This window comes from Rhinatrema bivittatum, chromosome 2, assembly GCF_901001135.1.
Source record: "Rhinatrema bivittatum chromosome 2, aRhiBiv1.1, whole genome shotgun sequence".
Classification (NCBI taxonomy): domain Eukaryota; kingdom Metazoa; phylum Chordata; class Amphibia; order Gymnophiona; family Rhinatrematidae; genus Rhinatrema; species Rhinatrema bivittatum.
Genome location: NC_042616.1, coordinates 723,024,574 through 723,039,797, shown reverse-complemented (window position 1 = coordinate 723,039,797; position 15,224 = coordinate 723,024,574). Strand labels below are relative to the sequence as shown.

Sequence of the window (15,224 nt, the reverse complement as noted above, 5' to 3'; positions counted from 1 at the left end):
CTGTGTAATTTATCTTCTTGCAAGAGATGAAAAACAACATGACTCTGATGGACCAGGACCAAGTGGGCTGGGAAGGCCTAGGTGGCATCCAGTAGCACTAACACCCAGTCCAGAGACACAGAGTGAGCCAGAAGAGGAAGGGGTCTGCAGAGTCTGTAGCAGCAAGCGGGATGTAGCAGGAAATGAGCACACCCACCTACTCCTGATATCCTGGGACAAGATGCCAATGAGGGGGAAGACAGAGAAAGGAAAGAGGCCAGCTTTTCTGCAAGAGCTGATGATGAGGTGCCTTTCACTCCAGCCGAGAACCGCATGCTGTTCCAAAAAGATAAAGTGGCAGATCTGCTTGTAGGCATAAGGCATGACATACCTGGGCTCAAGAAGTAGTACAGAAAGTAGTACAGGTTGTAATACAAGAAATGCAGGGTGTTGGCTGGATGCTGCGGGAGAACTGCAGTCCGGGATTTCTGTCTGGAGGGAGATGATTCAGTGGATGCTTCCATGCCTGCTGCAGCCAGCATAGAATGCTCGCTGGCATCCATAGGGCCCCTGGATGCTTCTTCCCCTTCCTCCACCATCTGTAGTTCCAACAACCCGGTGGAAGGCTCTTCCTGGGTGTCCAAATCACCTATGATGCTGCCTCATCCTTCTATGTCTCCACCACCTCCAAGGATGCTTCCTTCACCAACACCTTCAGTACCTCAGAGGAAGGCCCCCCCCCCCCCCCCCACACACACACACACACACACACTTCCCCAAACACTGCTGGAGGCACCTCCCTCTGCTTGTATGCCATCTGAAGAGAAAAGGCACACCAGTGCAGTTGGGCCTTCATCCTCAGGCCCCTCCATCCCCCAAAGTCAGCTCTCAAGGGCCCCTCTCACCTCCGAAGCCTTCCTGCAGCTATCACCTGTTGCCACTACCTGTTGTGACCATGGCTTCTGAAGGCATTCTCAGTAGTGACCACATACCTCTGCACAGAAGCACCAGGCTTGAGCAATCAAGAAAATATATGAACTACCCCCCAAAAGGAGAGGATCCCAGGAAAACACGTTTTTGCTATGCACAAATACCACCTATCTGTTGTAAATAAATGCACCATCACCTTTGAACATTTCTTTGTATCAAAGTATTCCTTTCCTCTATAGTATGATGATGTATCACCTGCAATTCCTTCCTTTCTTCCTCATTGGGCCCTGTAGGATGAGCATCTTGTCCTCTGGAGGAGGCAGGCCTCAGCTTTTAGTTAGGTTATGAAGCATGCAGCAGGCTAGAAAAATGCCACTGACCTTCCTTGGGTTGTAGAGAAGACATCCTCCTGATCTGTCCAGGCAGCAGAAATGTGTTTTGAGTAGGCCAAAATTTCTCTCAGTGACTGCCCTGGTCCAATGCTGGGTCTTGTTGTAGCGGACATCTGCAGCAGTCTGTCGGTAAGCCAGTGGGATCATGAGCCAGGATTTCAGTGGATATCCTCTATAACCTGTAGAGGAGAAGGCAGAGGAGAGTAGAGTGAGATATCACAAGCTGGTAGACAGTAAGGCTGTCCCCTGGTACATTCTGGAGCAGCCATACTGGGCCTCAGCAGTAAGACCACTTAGAGAGAGGGAGAGAAAAGAGCAGAGGTTAAGTGCCGCATTATCATACTAAGAACAACATACTTACCCAGAAGACCATGAAAGCCTAACTGTGAAAGGGTGTAGGCATCATGACAGGACCCCTGAAACCTGGGCACTAGGTCCATGATAATCTCCTTGGTATTGCAGACTACCTGCTTGTTGAGGAACTGGAAGCCCTTGTGGTTGGAACATGTCTACAATTAATCACCACGAGAACAGAGGGGAACCATGCAACTTGGTAGAAATCAGTTATAATTTGTTGCTGTTGCTCTCTGCGCTAAGGGAAAACTGTATACTGATGTGTTTTCCTGAGAAATGGAGCCAGAAACCGATCTATACATATGGAGAAGGCTGGCTGACTTATTCCAGCTGTGATCACTGGAGGTGTCTGAAAGGTGCCGGTGGCAAAAAACGGCCAGGGCCATAGTGATCTTGAGGTGCACTGGCAAGGCATGGCCTCTCTTAAGTGGAAGGGTGCAGGTCCTACTCTAACTCCTGGCATAGTATGGTTTTCTTATTGAACCTGAACCTGCACAAGGCTTGCTCTTCAGACAGATTCAGAAACTATGCCCTCCCTGTTTCTGAATATGCTCTCTAAGCCTAAGGGGCACTTCTTCCTTCTCCTTCTCCTCGGTTCTCTCACTACAAAAACATTGTGCCCTGCTTAGCCATAAGTTTGTTTTACTCATTTTGATAGTCAATTCACCATCTCTCTCTTCCCCTCTGCCCAGTCAGCCCCATTCACACACACACACATGCACACACACACACACACACACACACGCACACACACACACGCATGCACACACGCACGCACACACACACACGCACACACACACACGCACACATACACACACACACGCACGCACGCGCACACACACGCGCACACAATTAGCCCCAGTCAAACCCAGTCTGCCCCAGTGATACACAGAATGGATGTAAACCTTGGATGACACAGAAGGACAGGTCCACAAAAAAAAAAAAAAAGGTTAAGAAACGTTAAACACATTTATGGGCAAGGACAATGATTTTCCAATTAGTCCCCCAAACTCTCTGCCTCAGCTCCTAGCAAGCTGCCCTTTCCTCCCTCCAGGGAAAGCGAGTATACCAAACACCAGGTCCAAAAAGACAATGAAAGTTTGAATTTGGCGCATTAAATAATAAGTGTAAATGCGTTCCTTGAAGGTACATATGTTCAATGCATTTTAAAATGCAAAGCCCCTTTGAAAATGTGCCCCTTTCTGTCTACACCTCTAACAAGACCTGACCTTTCAGCTTGGTTCCTGGGATTTAGCCAAGGATAGGCAATTCCAGTCCTCGAGTGCAACAAACAGATCTAGTTTTCAGGATATCCATAATAATATGCATGAAATATATTTGCATGCATTTCCTCCCTTGAATGCAGATATATCTCTTGGATATCAGCTGTGGATATCCTGAAACCAGATCTGTTTGTGGCATTCAAGGACTGAAGTTGTGTACCTCTGGATTAGCCTGTGGTGTAGAGAACAGGAAGGGAGAGGGGGGGGGGCAGGCAGACTGGAGCAGATTGAATAGAAAAGAGCCCCTCTGTGAGGGAGTGTATAAAACTCCCTCAGAACACCATCAAAGACCGGCCACAAGTATCTGGTCCTCCTTAAGAGCCATCCTAGTAAGGGCCACGGAGGAGTCCTGCAGCGTGGGATAAGAAGGCAGGGCCCACCTCAGTCTTAAAATGATTTCCCTCATTCTCCCCAAACGCCTATTTGTCTTGTTTTCCTGTCTTGACTAGATAGTAAGCTCCTTTGTGCAGGGATTGTCTCTTATGTGTATCTGCATACATCTTGTAGCATTCTATAAATGGCTAATAGTAGTATTTTATTTATTTATTTGGTTTATATTCCACCTTTCAGACACTTCAAAGTGGATTACATGCAGGTACTGTATGTACTTAGGGCCTAGTGTAATATTTACAGTGTTCTCAAACACCAAAAGCCTGGTGATAAAAATAACATAGAAATGACGGCAGAAAAAGACCAAACGGCCCATCTAGTCTGCCCAGCAAGCTCCCACACTTATTTTCCCATACTTATCTGTTTCACCGACCACCAAGTTCAGGGCCCTAGTTGGTAACTCTTTGATTCGAATTTCCTGCCACTCCCTGCTGTTGAAGCAGAGAGTAATGTTGGAGTTGCATCAAAGGTAAATCATAAGGCTTAATGGTTAAAAACAAGACAAATGAATGTTTTAGTAGAGATCATCATACCCAACTTTTAAAAAATATAAAATGCCAAACATTCCACTTTTCCTTATAATCAATCTCCATATCAATATTTTTTAAACATTTTTCAAAATTGCACTTTAAAACAGTACTTAACTTTCATGAAAGTCCAATATCCGATACTGGCAGATCATGAAACACTGGCCAGAGTTGGGTGTTGGACTTTCATGAAAGTTAAGTACTGTTTTTAAATGCAATTTTGAAAAATGTTTAAAAAATATTGATGTGGAGGCTGATGATGATAAAGAAAAAGTGACGATTAAAAAAAAAGTCAGGTACGATGGTCTCCATATAAATATTCATTTGTCTTGCATTCTTTTGCAGTTCTTAATTGTTTGTATTGGATATTTACAGTGTTGTCTTAGGTCAGGTAGGGTTAATGCCGTTTGAGTTTTGGGAGTTAGTGTTGCTTTAGCATGCTAGGTTGCTACTTAGGTTCTAAGTGACTTTTTTTTTTTTTTTTGCTGGGTCTTGTGGAAAATGCCTGGTAGTGGAAGGAGTTTGTGGAAAAGTTACTGAGATGACAACATACATTTTTTTTGTATAGAGGATATTAAGGGGAAAGATCTGAGTTCAGTCCAGTCAGCCATTTCCAAAATTATATTCTGCCAGTGCAGTATGGTTTTATATTAATTTATAAATGTTTGTATTTCTTCTTTTTTTCTTGGCAGTCTACTCCCTAAAATCACAGATGACACATTTATCAGATACTGTCATGATTTCTGAAACATATCTGTATTATTATTTATTTGATTGGTTGCAGTATCTTACAAATATAAATCAATGCAATGTAGATAAGAAGCATATAAAAAATAAAACCAAATAATATAATATAGAAATATGCATGCAATTAATTACTAAATACTGAAAATCATAATGACATAAAATAATGGAATCAATATTAACAATATAATATAACTAGCGGTACCCGGCCACGCGTTGCAGTGGCAGAGTCAGGTTCTTTACCCTCCCTCCCCCTTCCCCTTGCTCATTTACCTCAGTCACTCATCCTCCTCCCCCTTAGTCACTCACCCCCCCTTCCCTCCCCTGTCCCCACTCCAACTCTCTCCCCTCACACTCACCTCTCCCCTCATTCTCCCTCCCCGCACTGTCACCTCCCCCCGCCTACTGCCTACCCTTCAGATCAGAAAACCTTTGTCTTTCTATTTCTGTAGGAACCCCCCCACCCCAACCCCCTCCCCAATCCCAACCCTTTAAATCAAATAATAACCCCCCACCCTCCTGCCCCCTCCCAAGACCTGGGAAATTAAAATTGTTGGTGCTACATGTGGTCTGTCCCTGGGCGTCTGTGCGCGTTATGTAGCCAAATAGGGGAGTGCCTAACCAAATTTGCACTTCCAAATTTGTTTTGTGGTCTGGGGAGGGCTATTTTGGTGCGTTCCCGAGATTGTGCAAGTTTAGTGTATGTATTTGTGTGTGAACCTCCCCCTTCCCCCAAAAAACAACCCTATGAGAAAAGTTCTCTTAAACTAACCACCCCACACTCTCCTGCCCCCCTCCCCCAGCCCCGCGAAAAACAGTAGCCCACCCCCCTGCCCCCCCACAGAGTTGCTGAATGAATGAAATCTTCCCCCCCTCATGACCCCTCCCCAAGATGTTCGCAATAAATTCATTACCACCCCCCACCCTCCAGACCCCCCAAGACCTGATAAAAATGTCTGTCGGTGGAGCGGGCGTTCAGGAGCAGTCCGGGAGCGATGTATTGGCGTTGGTCCGTCGGCTGCGAGCACCGAAACGGGTTCCGACGGCCCTTTGCCCTTAACAGTGGGGTGGAGCAATGGCAGCGGTAGGTTCTCTGACATAGTAAGGGCAAAGGTCCGCCGGCTGCCAGTCCTGAAAATGGCGCCTAGGAGCCCTCGCCCTTACTATGTCACATGGGCTACTGCCGCCATTGGTGTCCCCGAGTGGCATAGTAAGGGAAAGGGCTGTCGGCGCCATGTTGAGTGCTGGCAGCCGACGGCCGTGGTGCAGGAGATGTGTCCCGGACTGGTCCTGGCTCCCCGTTGGAGCCTCCCGGACTTCTGTCAGGTTTTGTGTGTGTTGTGAGGGCCTGGGAAGTAAATAAATTTGGCATGTGTGTGGGGGGTGTGAGGAGGGTGGTTTTGTGTGTGTTGGGAGACTGTGGGAAGTAAATCAATTTGGCATGTGTGTGGGGGGCGTGAGGAGGGTGATGGGTGTATTTTATCTGTAAAGGAAATAGTTTCCGGCGAAAAAAGTGCGCAAATGTGTTAAAATGGAAGTGAAACGTGGACCTGGACTGGTGAAATGATTAGTGTAGCGTGTGTTAGTGTAAGGTGTAGCAAATGGCGCTTACGTCCAGCAGATGTCGCTGTTTTCTCAAAAATATTTTTAAACCTATTTTACCTGTCACAGGTGTGACATATCTGTAATGTAAGTACAGAAGAACCTTCCTGTATGCGAAATGAAGGTTGTGTCCAAATTTGAAAGCAATCGGTTCAGTGGTTTCTGAGATTAGCGATTTTGTCCAAACTATTAACATTTTTATTTATATAGATAGGTGAATGAAAATATCATAACATAAAAACATTTAAAAAAATGAGAAAGTAAGAAAGAAATGTATCTAGTAAAATGACATAATGAGGAACACTGTTCGAAAGATGTAAGATGGATTAGATAATGTAAGCAACCAACAATAGTAACATAACAGTATGGGACAGCATCTTAAAACATAAGATATCATAAAATCAGTAAAAGTCACCATAATAAAAATTAAAACACAAAAGACTAATAAGCAATTCAAATGTTAAAAGAACTGAAACAGTGACATCCCAAACCAGGTAAAAAATTGCTGTAAAATAAATCATTCCATTATTAAAGGCAGCTAGGGAATGTTCTGTTTGTGGCCAAGAAAGGTGCTAGTCAGACTCAAAGAACTTCTAGAAAAGAAAAGATTTCAGAGCTTTCCTAAATTTACGGTCATCCTTTTCCAGCTGCATGGTTAATAGAAAGGAGTCACAAATCCAGAAGCAAACACCTCTCAAAATAATCACTCTAATCAAAGCGAACATTGAAACGAGAGATGTTTGACTTTGTCCCGGATCTGTGAATATTTTGCCATCACTAAGAAAAAGATTTGTTTCCCCTGAAGAAGACTTTTTACAGTCGAAACATGGCCCATGTCGGGTTTGGGTTCTAAGTGATCTTCAAGTTGGCTAAGTATGCATTTAGTTAATGGTTTACATTAGGCTGATACACAGCGGGTTGATTAGATGCTTTAATAACATAAATTTCAGTGCTTTAATAAATAATGGAATAAGTAAGGGATATTGGGTATTAGGTATATTTTGAGACATGAGACAATAAATGATTAAATAAATATTGCTCATAAGGCTGAAAACTGCCTGCGGCCCATTGCGGGCGAGAGACAGCAGATTAAATCACTTTGAGCATGTGCCGATGATATTGTCTCTAGTCATATAGTAAGATTTGCGGTAATAGTTTTGCATACTATTTCCCTCTCTAGTTCGCTTTGATTAGAGTAATAGAAAAGAGTTCCATAAATTGAGGGCTAATTGAAAGAAACTCATTTCTCATATTGTCTCAAGTCTAATTTCTCTTGGTGATGGTAGAAGTAATAATTCTTGCTGTGATGAATGGAGTTTGATGGCCAGAGTGAGGGGGAACCATGACTCAGGCTAAGTATAAAGGAGTACCCCACCATAAGGCTTTAAAGGCTAGGCACCCAATTTTAAATTGTATTTGTAGTGAGACTGGAAGCCCATGCAGATCTTCCATCAGTGGAATGACTTGGTCTTGTTTCTGCCTTCAGAATATTAACCTTGGATTTCATGGGACAATAAAATTTGCATTTTGTGATTGTATCCACTGCTTTTGGCAATTAATATGGCATATGCTACAGCATAACTTGTTTGATTGGCTTATTATATGACACTATAAATATTTAGAGTCATTTTGATTAATGGATGTTTTTTTTTGCCAGCAATAATTCTAAATTTGTGACTGCTCGAGTGGCAGCATTGTAGCAGGTTATGAACTGGCATTTTCATCCTGTTAAAGTGATTAAACTACAAGCAATAGTATAATAGATTCCATTTGAGCATTTAGACAAAATTTGATTTACTGTTTTCGGTGGTGGGATATTCCTTTTATATATATATAAAACACCCACCCACCTAATAAAGGGGATGGCACAATTTCCAGGGATGTCCATCACCGTCCCGGACCTCTTTTCCACTCATGCATGTCTCACAGCAGCTCCTGGGAATGCCAAGGTTCAACCGGCGGGGGTGGGGGCAAAGGAAAGTTTAACCCCCTGGGACCCTGGGGTCGTAGTGGATAACACAGCCTCTGGCATTTCACTCTCATCCCACTTTCTCGTTCTAGTCAATATATACTTAACAAGGCTGGTCTTCTGAAAACGACATGGATATCCAATTCTGGTGCTCAACTGAAAAAAATGCTTACTTTAACTTGAAAAGAATGATTCAGAATAAGATAGCAAAAAAAAATCATAAATAGCAAAACAAAAATCATAACAACAAAAGCTGTGGTTTCTTTGTCCATGGTGCAACCTTTGTTCCTTCTCCTTTTTCTGTCTGGACCAGTGTTCTGTTCCAAAATCCCTCCCCACCCCCCAGAGGTTAGGGTGTCTCTCTTCCACAACCAGCATCCAAACAAGGGCAGAATGGAAAAAAATCCCTTTGTGCAAAAACAGATATTTCCAAAATGTTATTCAGTAAATCCTTTCCCAAAATCTGCCTCCTTACCTACTGTTTTGTTCACTGGTCGTGGGATAAAACAGCCAATTTCCAGTTACCACAGCAAGGTGATACTGGCCTTACTGCAAAACTGGTCTCAAAAATCTCCCCTGCACCATCTTCACTCCCAGAGTCCATGCCTTGCTGTTTACTGGGAACAGGCAAAAACCCTAGATCACATCCAGTTCTTCTAGAGAAGGGATAAACTAGTTCTGAAGCAGAGAAAGGATTCTTTGCACGTGCTCGGGGGTGGGAGGGGCAATTTATACCCCTGAAACTTATCCCAAAAAGAGGACAGCAAAAAGCAGGGAGAGGACCTCAAAATTGAAATCCCTAATAGCTACAAACAGGGATATTATAAGTAGCGGAGGCAAGGCTGGGCTATATTATATATGATTCATTTATGAAACAAAGTTTAATATTTAAATCTATGATGGGCAATTATGTATTGCTCTGGGAAGGCTGGGGACTCATTATGCTTGAGTTTATTTATCAAAATCTTGAGGATAGGGGAGTGCTCTCAAGGCTGAAAATTTGCCTAGGGTGTTTGATACCCTTGTACAGCTCTGTAAGAAGGCTAATAAATATGAACGAAATGTCTTTTTGCAGTATAAAAACTATGGGCCTGATTTTCAAAAGCATTTACTTTACTTGAATAAGTGGGCTTTTGAAATCTGCTACAATATATGCCATTGAATTCTCCATAGGATTTGCTCGCGTAAGTGCACTTTACATGCATAAATGGCTTTTGGAAATTGCTGCGATATTAGTTACATTTACATGTGTAAATCCTTCTGAAAATTCACCTGTATGTTATCTTTGTCACAATAGTAATTGATATTTCTTTTGTTTCCTAGGAAAACTGTCTTTGGAAGAATTTATCAAAGGAGCTAAGAGTGACCCATCCATAGTTCGTCTCCTTCAGTGCGATCCCAGCAGTGCCGGGCAATTCTAAATCAGCCAATTGGATGAATTGCGTTTCTGATTTTTCATTTTATTTTGGCCAAATAACATTCATGGTGGTGTTGCCTCTGCATGGAGAAATATGCCTTCCTTTGTGGCATCTTTTAGCATTATTTTTTTCTTGTGAATTAATAAGGATGCTGAATGCTGTTAACAATTTGTCTTGAACATGGGCAGTACTGTTTAACATAAATACTGTGGTATTGTTTTTGTTTTGTTTTTTTTTGTTAATGTTAACAGCATGAGTTCTTAAACCTCATCAGCAAGAAGATTTAAAAAAAAAAATGAAAATAGATTATCATAAATGATGGATTTCGGCTGCTGCAGAAATAAATGACAACGCAGTCACAATATGTGACCCAGAGCAGGGGGTTACAGAAATGATAACAGGTGCTATATTCTCCAACATGCAGGCAGGTGTTACACTCCAGAGAGCAGCACAAGCTTAGCCAGAATCCAAAGTATTTGCTTCTGTTCACCCCTACCGTAGAGCCAGCTCCTGTTTTCCAAAGCTGTGAATATGAAAAGAGTGTGGGGAAAAAAAAATGTTCAGATATTTTTGCAAGGTTTACATTAGTTGATTTAAAAAGATTTACTTTGGAAATTGAAATTATTTATCCATATATGCACATGTGTGTGTGTGTGTGTGTGTGTGTGTGAATGTGTGTATGTGAGCATGCAGAGATTTATCTATAGTGCATTTAAAGACAGAGAATGATAGGAATTAGATATTTCATTATAGATATAGAACTTGGTATAGAGCTAAAGCTATACAAACCTTATAGATTTATATACATATATATACACACATACACACACACACAGAGTGAAAAAGGAATCTATATAGATACTGCTACACACACAATAGAATGCCCTAAATATCAAGGATCAAGGCTCGCTATTTTATCTTTAAAGACTGGATATTATGACAGAAACGGATTGTTTAAATGTCCTGTTTCTTTAGGGTAGCTTCATGCTCAGATGAATCCTGAGACAAGATAAGGATTTCACCTAGAAGGACACAGCAACACGATTCAATTAGCAGAAGTCTGGCACTTAAGAGTAGTTGCACTTTGCCCAGCATTCAGTTTTCTGAGCCTCTAACATTCGCATACAAGCTCACCTTTTATCGGAATTGAGTCCCTCGAAATAGGGCAGGGGGAAAAAAAACCAAAACAAAAAAGCAGAAGCAGAAAGCATTGCTGCAGAGGAGAACAGAAACTTTCAGTGGGGTCTTTTGCATCCTGAGGAAGCGAGGAGGAAGGGTAGGGGGGTATTACATGCTAGCAGAAACAATGCACAAAACTTTGGCCACCGAAGACGAGTCATGGCCCAGTGATTCAGAGGGATCAATCCTTGCCACCATCGCTAGCCTCTTCGACACTGTTTGCACTCTCAGATTATCCAATTTCAAATACACTAGATTTCAGAGAGCAATAACAGCCTTTACCCCTGATCTGTGCGAAGGGTTTCTGTAGCGGACCCAGAGGGGTAAACTGTCGAGTTACGAAGTTACGATTTCATGCCCCGCAGCTTACGCAGACGTTCAAAAAGAAGCTGCCCACGTTGAATATTGGCAAGTGGAAAGCATGCACGTTCAAAGCGACAGAGTACCGTGCGCCTGCTGTTTCTGTGCGAGGCGGGGGAGGAGGGGCAAAACAGCCCCCCCGCCCCCCCCCGGCCCTAAACACGACCACAGGATAAACGTAACCTGTCAGTCCACTCCACCCGGATAAAAGCTTCCAAAAACTGCACTCAGAAACAACATCTAATTACACCGGAAACACGGCCGGAATAAGCACAAAGGTTAAAACTCGCAACCAGTGAGGTCACTCCTTGAGGCTTCAAGGTTTTTGCTGGGGTGGGGAGGGGGGGTCAGAAGCTCGAGGTAGGGAAGCTGATAGTTCTGTAATGGATGAAACTCCCTTGGATAGTTGGAGTCTCATCGCAGAGACTAATTCCGTGACTGTACAAAGCGTAAAAGCTTTGAGAGGAATGGACAAAAATAAATTATTATTATTATTATTATTATAGTTCTGATGTACCAAGAGTCTTTCCCATAGATGCAGAATGGGAGAAAACCCTTGTGAAATTTACCCCATGTTGGATAAAACTAGTAAAAAAAAAAAAAAAAAAAGAAAGTCAATAAATCCTAACATTTCAGGAGCAGACATGTGCATGCTGCTGGCTAACTTTAGTTAAGGCTTTTCATTTTTGTTCTCGCTGTGGCGGATTTTCATTTTAGGAACCATCATTTTGGGGAATCCCTAACCCTTTGGTGTATTTTGCTGTTGCTGTATGCATTTGCAGCCATTCTTCTGTCATTCTCAGAAGTGAACCTTTTCCCTCGGATTACTTCTTTTCTTCCTTCGCTTTCTCTGGTAGTCCTCTGATTTGGAAGAACATTTCTTTCTCTGTTCGACTTTGGTTTGGTTTTTATTTACGCAAAGTCAGTGCAGCGTGTGAGGAAAAAGGGATCTAATTTTTGTTTGGGGTTTGGTTGTATTTTTACTTTTTAGAAATTATGCATTTGGCCGCACTGTTCAGCAGCAGTCTGTGTTTATGAAATGATAAAAAAAAATTACCCCCCCAAAAAAAAAACCAAAACAAAACAAAACCTGTTGTAATGGACACTAAGTATGGGTCAATTTCCAACAGGGAGGATAGTTTGAAAGTCCACAGACGCATGCTGTTTCCTAGCAAGGGGGTCTACAAGAACCATGAATTCAAGCCACCTAGAACTACTATTATCAGCGCATATTATCCATTATATAAGGGCATCTTGTCAAGGTCCCAATGTATTCCTTCCTGCGGAAATAATTCTTTTAATGCAAACATTCAGTTAGCTGGTTACAGTGATGCTCTTAGAAGAAGAATCCCCTGGAAGTCTGTGTAGCTGGCAGAGATTTAGTGATGTAACATAAGGGTGACAGGGTAAGAGTTTAAGCTGATTTAGCATTCGTTAATGTACTTTGAGTTAAGGCAGACAGATGCAGAATTTACTGTATGCGTTTGGACTGGGATTCATGTTTTGCTAGGCGATGCTGTGGCAGGCTGAACTCCAGGTAGCAGTGGTAGTAGGATTTTAAAAAAAAAAAAACAACTTCACGACCAATTGGAGTAGAAACTAAATGTCAAAAATATCCTGTAAGACAGAGTTCTGCATTGCGCTTGGAGTAAGCTGGGTTCTTTGTAGGTTGCGCAAAGAATAATGCCGAGGTGTGGCGCATGGTGCCTTAGAGACTGCAGGGGTCCGTCCTTCAGAAGCGCCACACTGTGATCCTGAAAGCTCAGGCTCTATGCCTTTACAATACTCCCGTGTGTCCGGCCGCTGAGTGGATCATTTCTATTCAGCACTCAGAACAAAAACAACCCAAGGAAGCCAACAGTTTGTTTTTGGTTTGGTTTTTTTTTAAATTAGCACCGAATAGAGATACCGGCCTAAAAAATAATATATAAAAGAAATGTGTGAGAGCATATACACAACCGTAAGAATGGAAACTTTAGATCGGGACCTACTTTTCCCTCACTGTTCTGCACTGTTTCAAGAGGCGAGCACAGTGAGGCATGTTGTCTATTGAAATAACCAACCCAAATCATGGATTAAAATGTATATTTGGATGGAAGTTCCCTTTTATAGAAAGTCTAGTAAGAGACCATAAGCAAATGCTGTACTTCTCGCTGTACATACTGCCCATGTTTCACGTAGCTTACTTTTCATTTATGCTGGTAAATGGAGTACAATATCGCCCATGTTTGACACGAAAAACTGGTATATATCACATCCAAACTTGCAATGCGCAAAGGCACAAGAAATGTATCATGTGAACGGTGCTGCAAATTCTCTCCCTTATGGTATCAGAGAAATTTATCCAAGTATGCTTTGGTACAAAGATTTGGCCTCAGACTTTTTCCCATTTAAAATCATGAGATATTTTAAGGAATAAAAACTGGAGTGTAGGTGTGATAAATCTGAACCATCGGAGCTCCCCTGGGGCTCGGCGCATGCAAGGTGCACAAGTGTGCACCCCCTTGCTCGCGCATGTTATAAAATCGGGCGTAGATTTGTGCGCGCCGGGTTGCGCGCACAAATCTACGCCTGCGCGTAATTCTTAAAATCCGGCCCACAGAGAATAGCTCCCCCTTCAGCATAAATGATACCATTAGCACTAGCTGTTAACATATAACGAAGTCATAATTAACATATTCAGATGAAGGATCCCCCCTCCTCCCAACTCTGTTATTTCACCAGGAATTGAGAATAACAATCCAGGCCAGTGATGGCGAAATCCAGTCCTCCAGTGCCAGAAACAGGCTGTGTTTTCAGGATATCCCCAAAGACTATGCATGAGATAGATTTGCATACCATGGAGGCAGTGCATTCAGATCTCTCTCATGCATAGTCATTGTGGGTATCCTGAAAACCTGGCCTGTTTGCGGCACTCGAGGACTGGAGTTCGCCATCATGGACCCAGGCTGTAGGTTCAGTGTCCAAACGGAATTTACAGATAAGTGAGTCGCTGTGTGCCTCAGGCCCTTCCCTTGCTGTAGAGGAATTATTGTGCTGGACCAAACTGCTGCTGTTTATTTTTCTCACTGCTACAGCTTGGTTCTCCCCTCCAACATTTTGCTGTAGTGCAGTTGTAGCTTTAGAATAGGAAGGCATTAGAGTAGCTGTAAACGCACAGGCCTTGAGGAGTCAGCATGCGCTGATGTTAAAAATAAAGATGTGCAAAGTGGCCTGCTTAAAGGCTTAGTTTTTTCAGAGCTATTTTCCAGCTATTTTCCTGTTTGCAACTGTAAATAATTTTAAAAAATGATATAAATGCATAGCTGATACTATAAATGTGTGAAGGGGCATTTTGTTGTTTGTATACTTCTGTGTTTATTTGTTGTATTTAGTTTTAATGTCAGGATCTTACTCTCGCTAGGGTTAGCTAGACAGAGAGAGACCAATAAAGTAAAATGAAAAATCCTCATATTCACATCTACAGATTTCAGCTGCCCACGGGGACTTCTGCAGCTGCAGAATGATCCTTTTATTAAAGCATAGGACTGCTCGTAAGTCCCATGAGCATCTTCTCTTCCTTCACTCTGCTTCTTGTACCAAGGAGAAATGAGATACAGGGGTCTTTGGCCATTTTATTTTTCTTTGCAAGACTTGGTTTATCATAACTCGTGCTTTCTCAGCTCAGTTACACAATTTATTTTCAAATGCTCTTTTTTTTCTCTCCATTTATATCTAAAGGATATTGAAAATATATCCTGCACTCATATATCTATACGCCAGTATTCAGGAAACAAATGCTTTTTCATTTAACTTGATATAATCACAATGCTAAATGCACAACTAAACAAAAGAACAATAGCTTCTTTCCTTTTTTGCAAAACAGTAATTTTGATGATAATTTTTATTTTATTCTCCCAAGTCCAAGTCTCCTTTTGCCACAATATTCTACATAGCGATCCTGGGCACTACGGACAAAGGAGGTTTTGAAAATTAATTTGTGAAGCTGCAGAATTTCCATGAATCCACTGAATCCATCTGCATCTTCCGAAAGAAGTGGAGACCTCCACAACTTGGCAGTTCTTTGTGTCTTTTATTACCGTCGTCACCTTCAGTAT

The 15,224-nt window shown here is 42.3% G+C and overlaps 1 protein-coding gene across 6 annotated transcripts in view; it reads left to right on the top strand.

Annotated features, from left to right (window-relative positions):
* Positions 1-12,746, top strand: part of NCALD (neurocalcin delta) — a 757,024-nt gene extending 744,278 nt beyond the window's left edge. For all 6 annotated transcript variants that reach the window (XM_029591831.1, XM_029591833.1, XM_029591830.1 and 3 more), the window contains one exon: positions 9,494-12,746. In XM_029591831.1, coding sequence (XP_029447691.1) covers positions 9,494-9,591 — 98 coding nt within the window. In that variant the 3' untranslated portion in view covers positions 9,592-12,746. The remainder of the gene's footprint in view (positions 1-9,493) is intronic.
* The last annotated feature ends 2,478 nt before the right edge of the window (positions 12,747-15,224 follow it).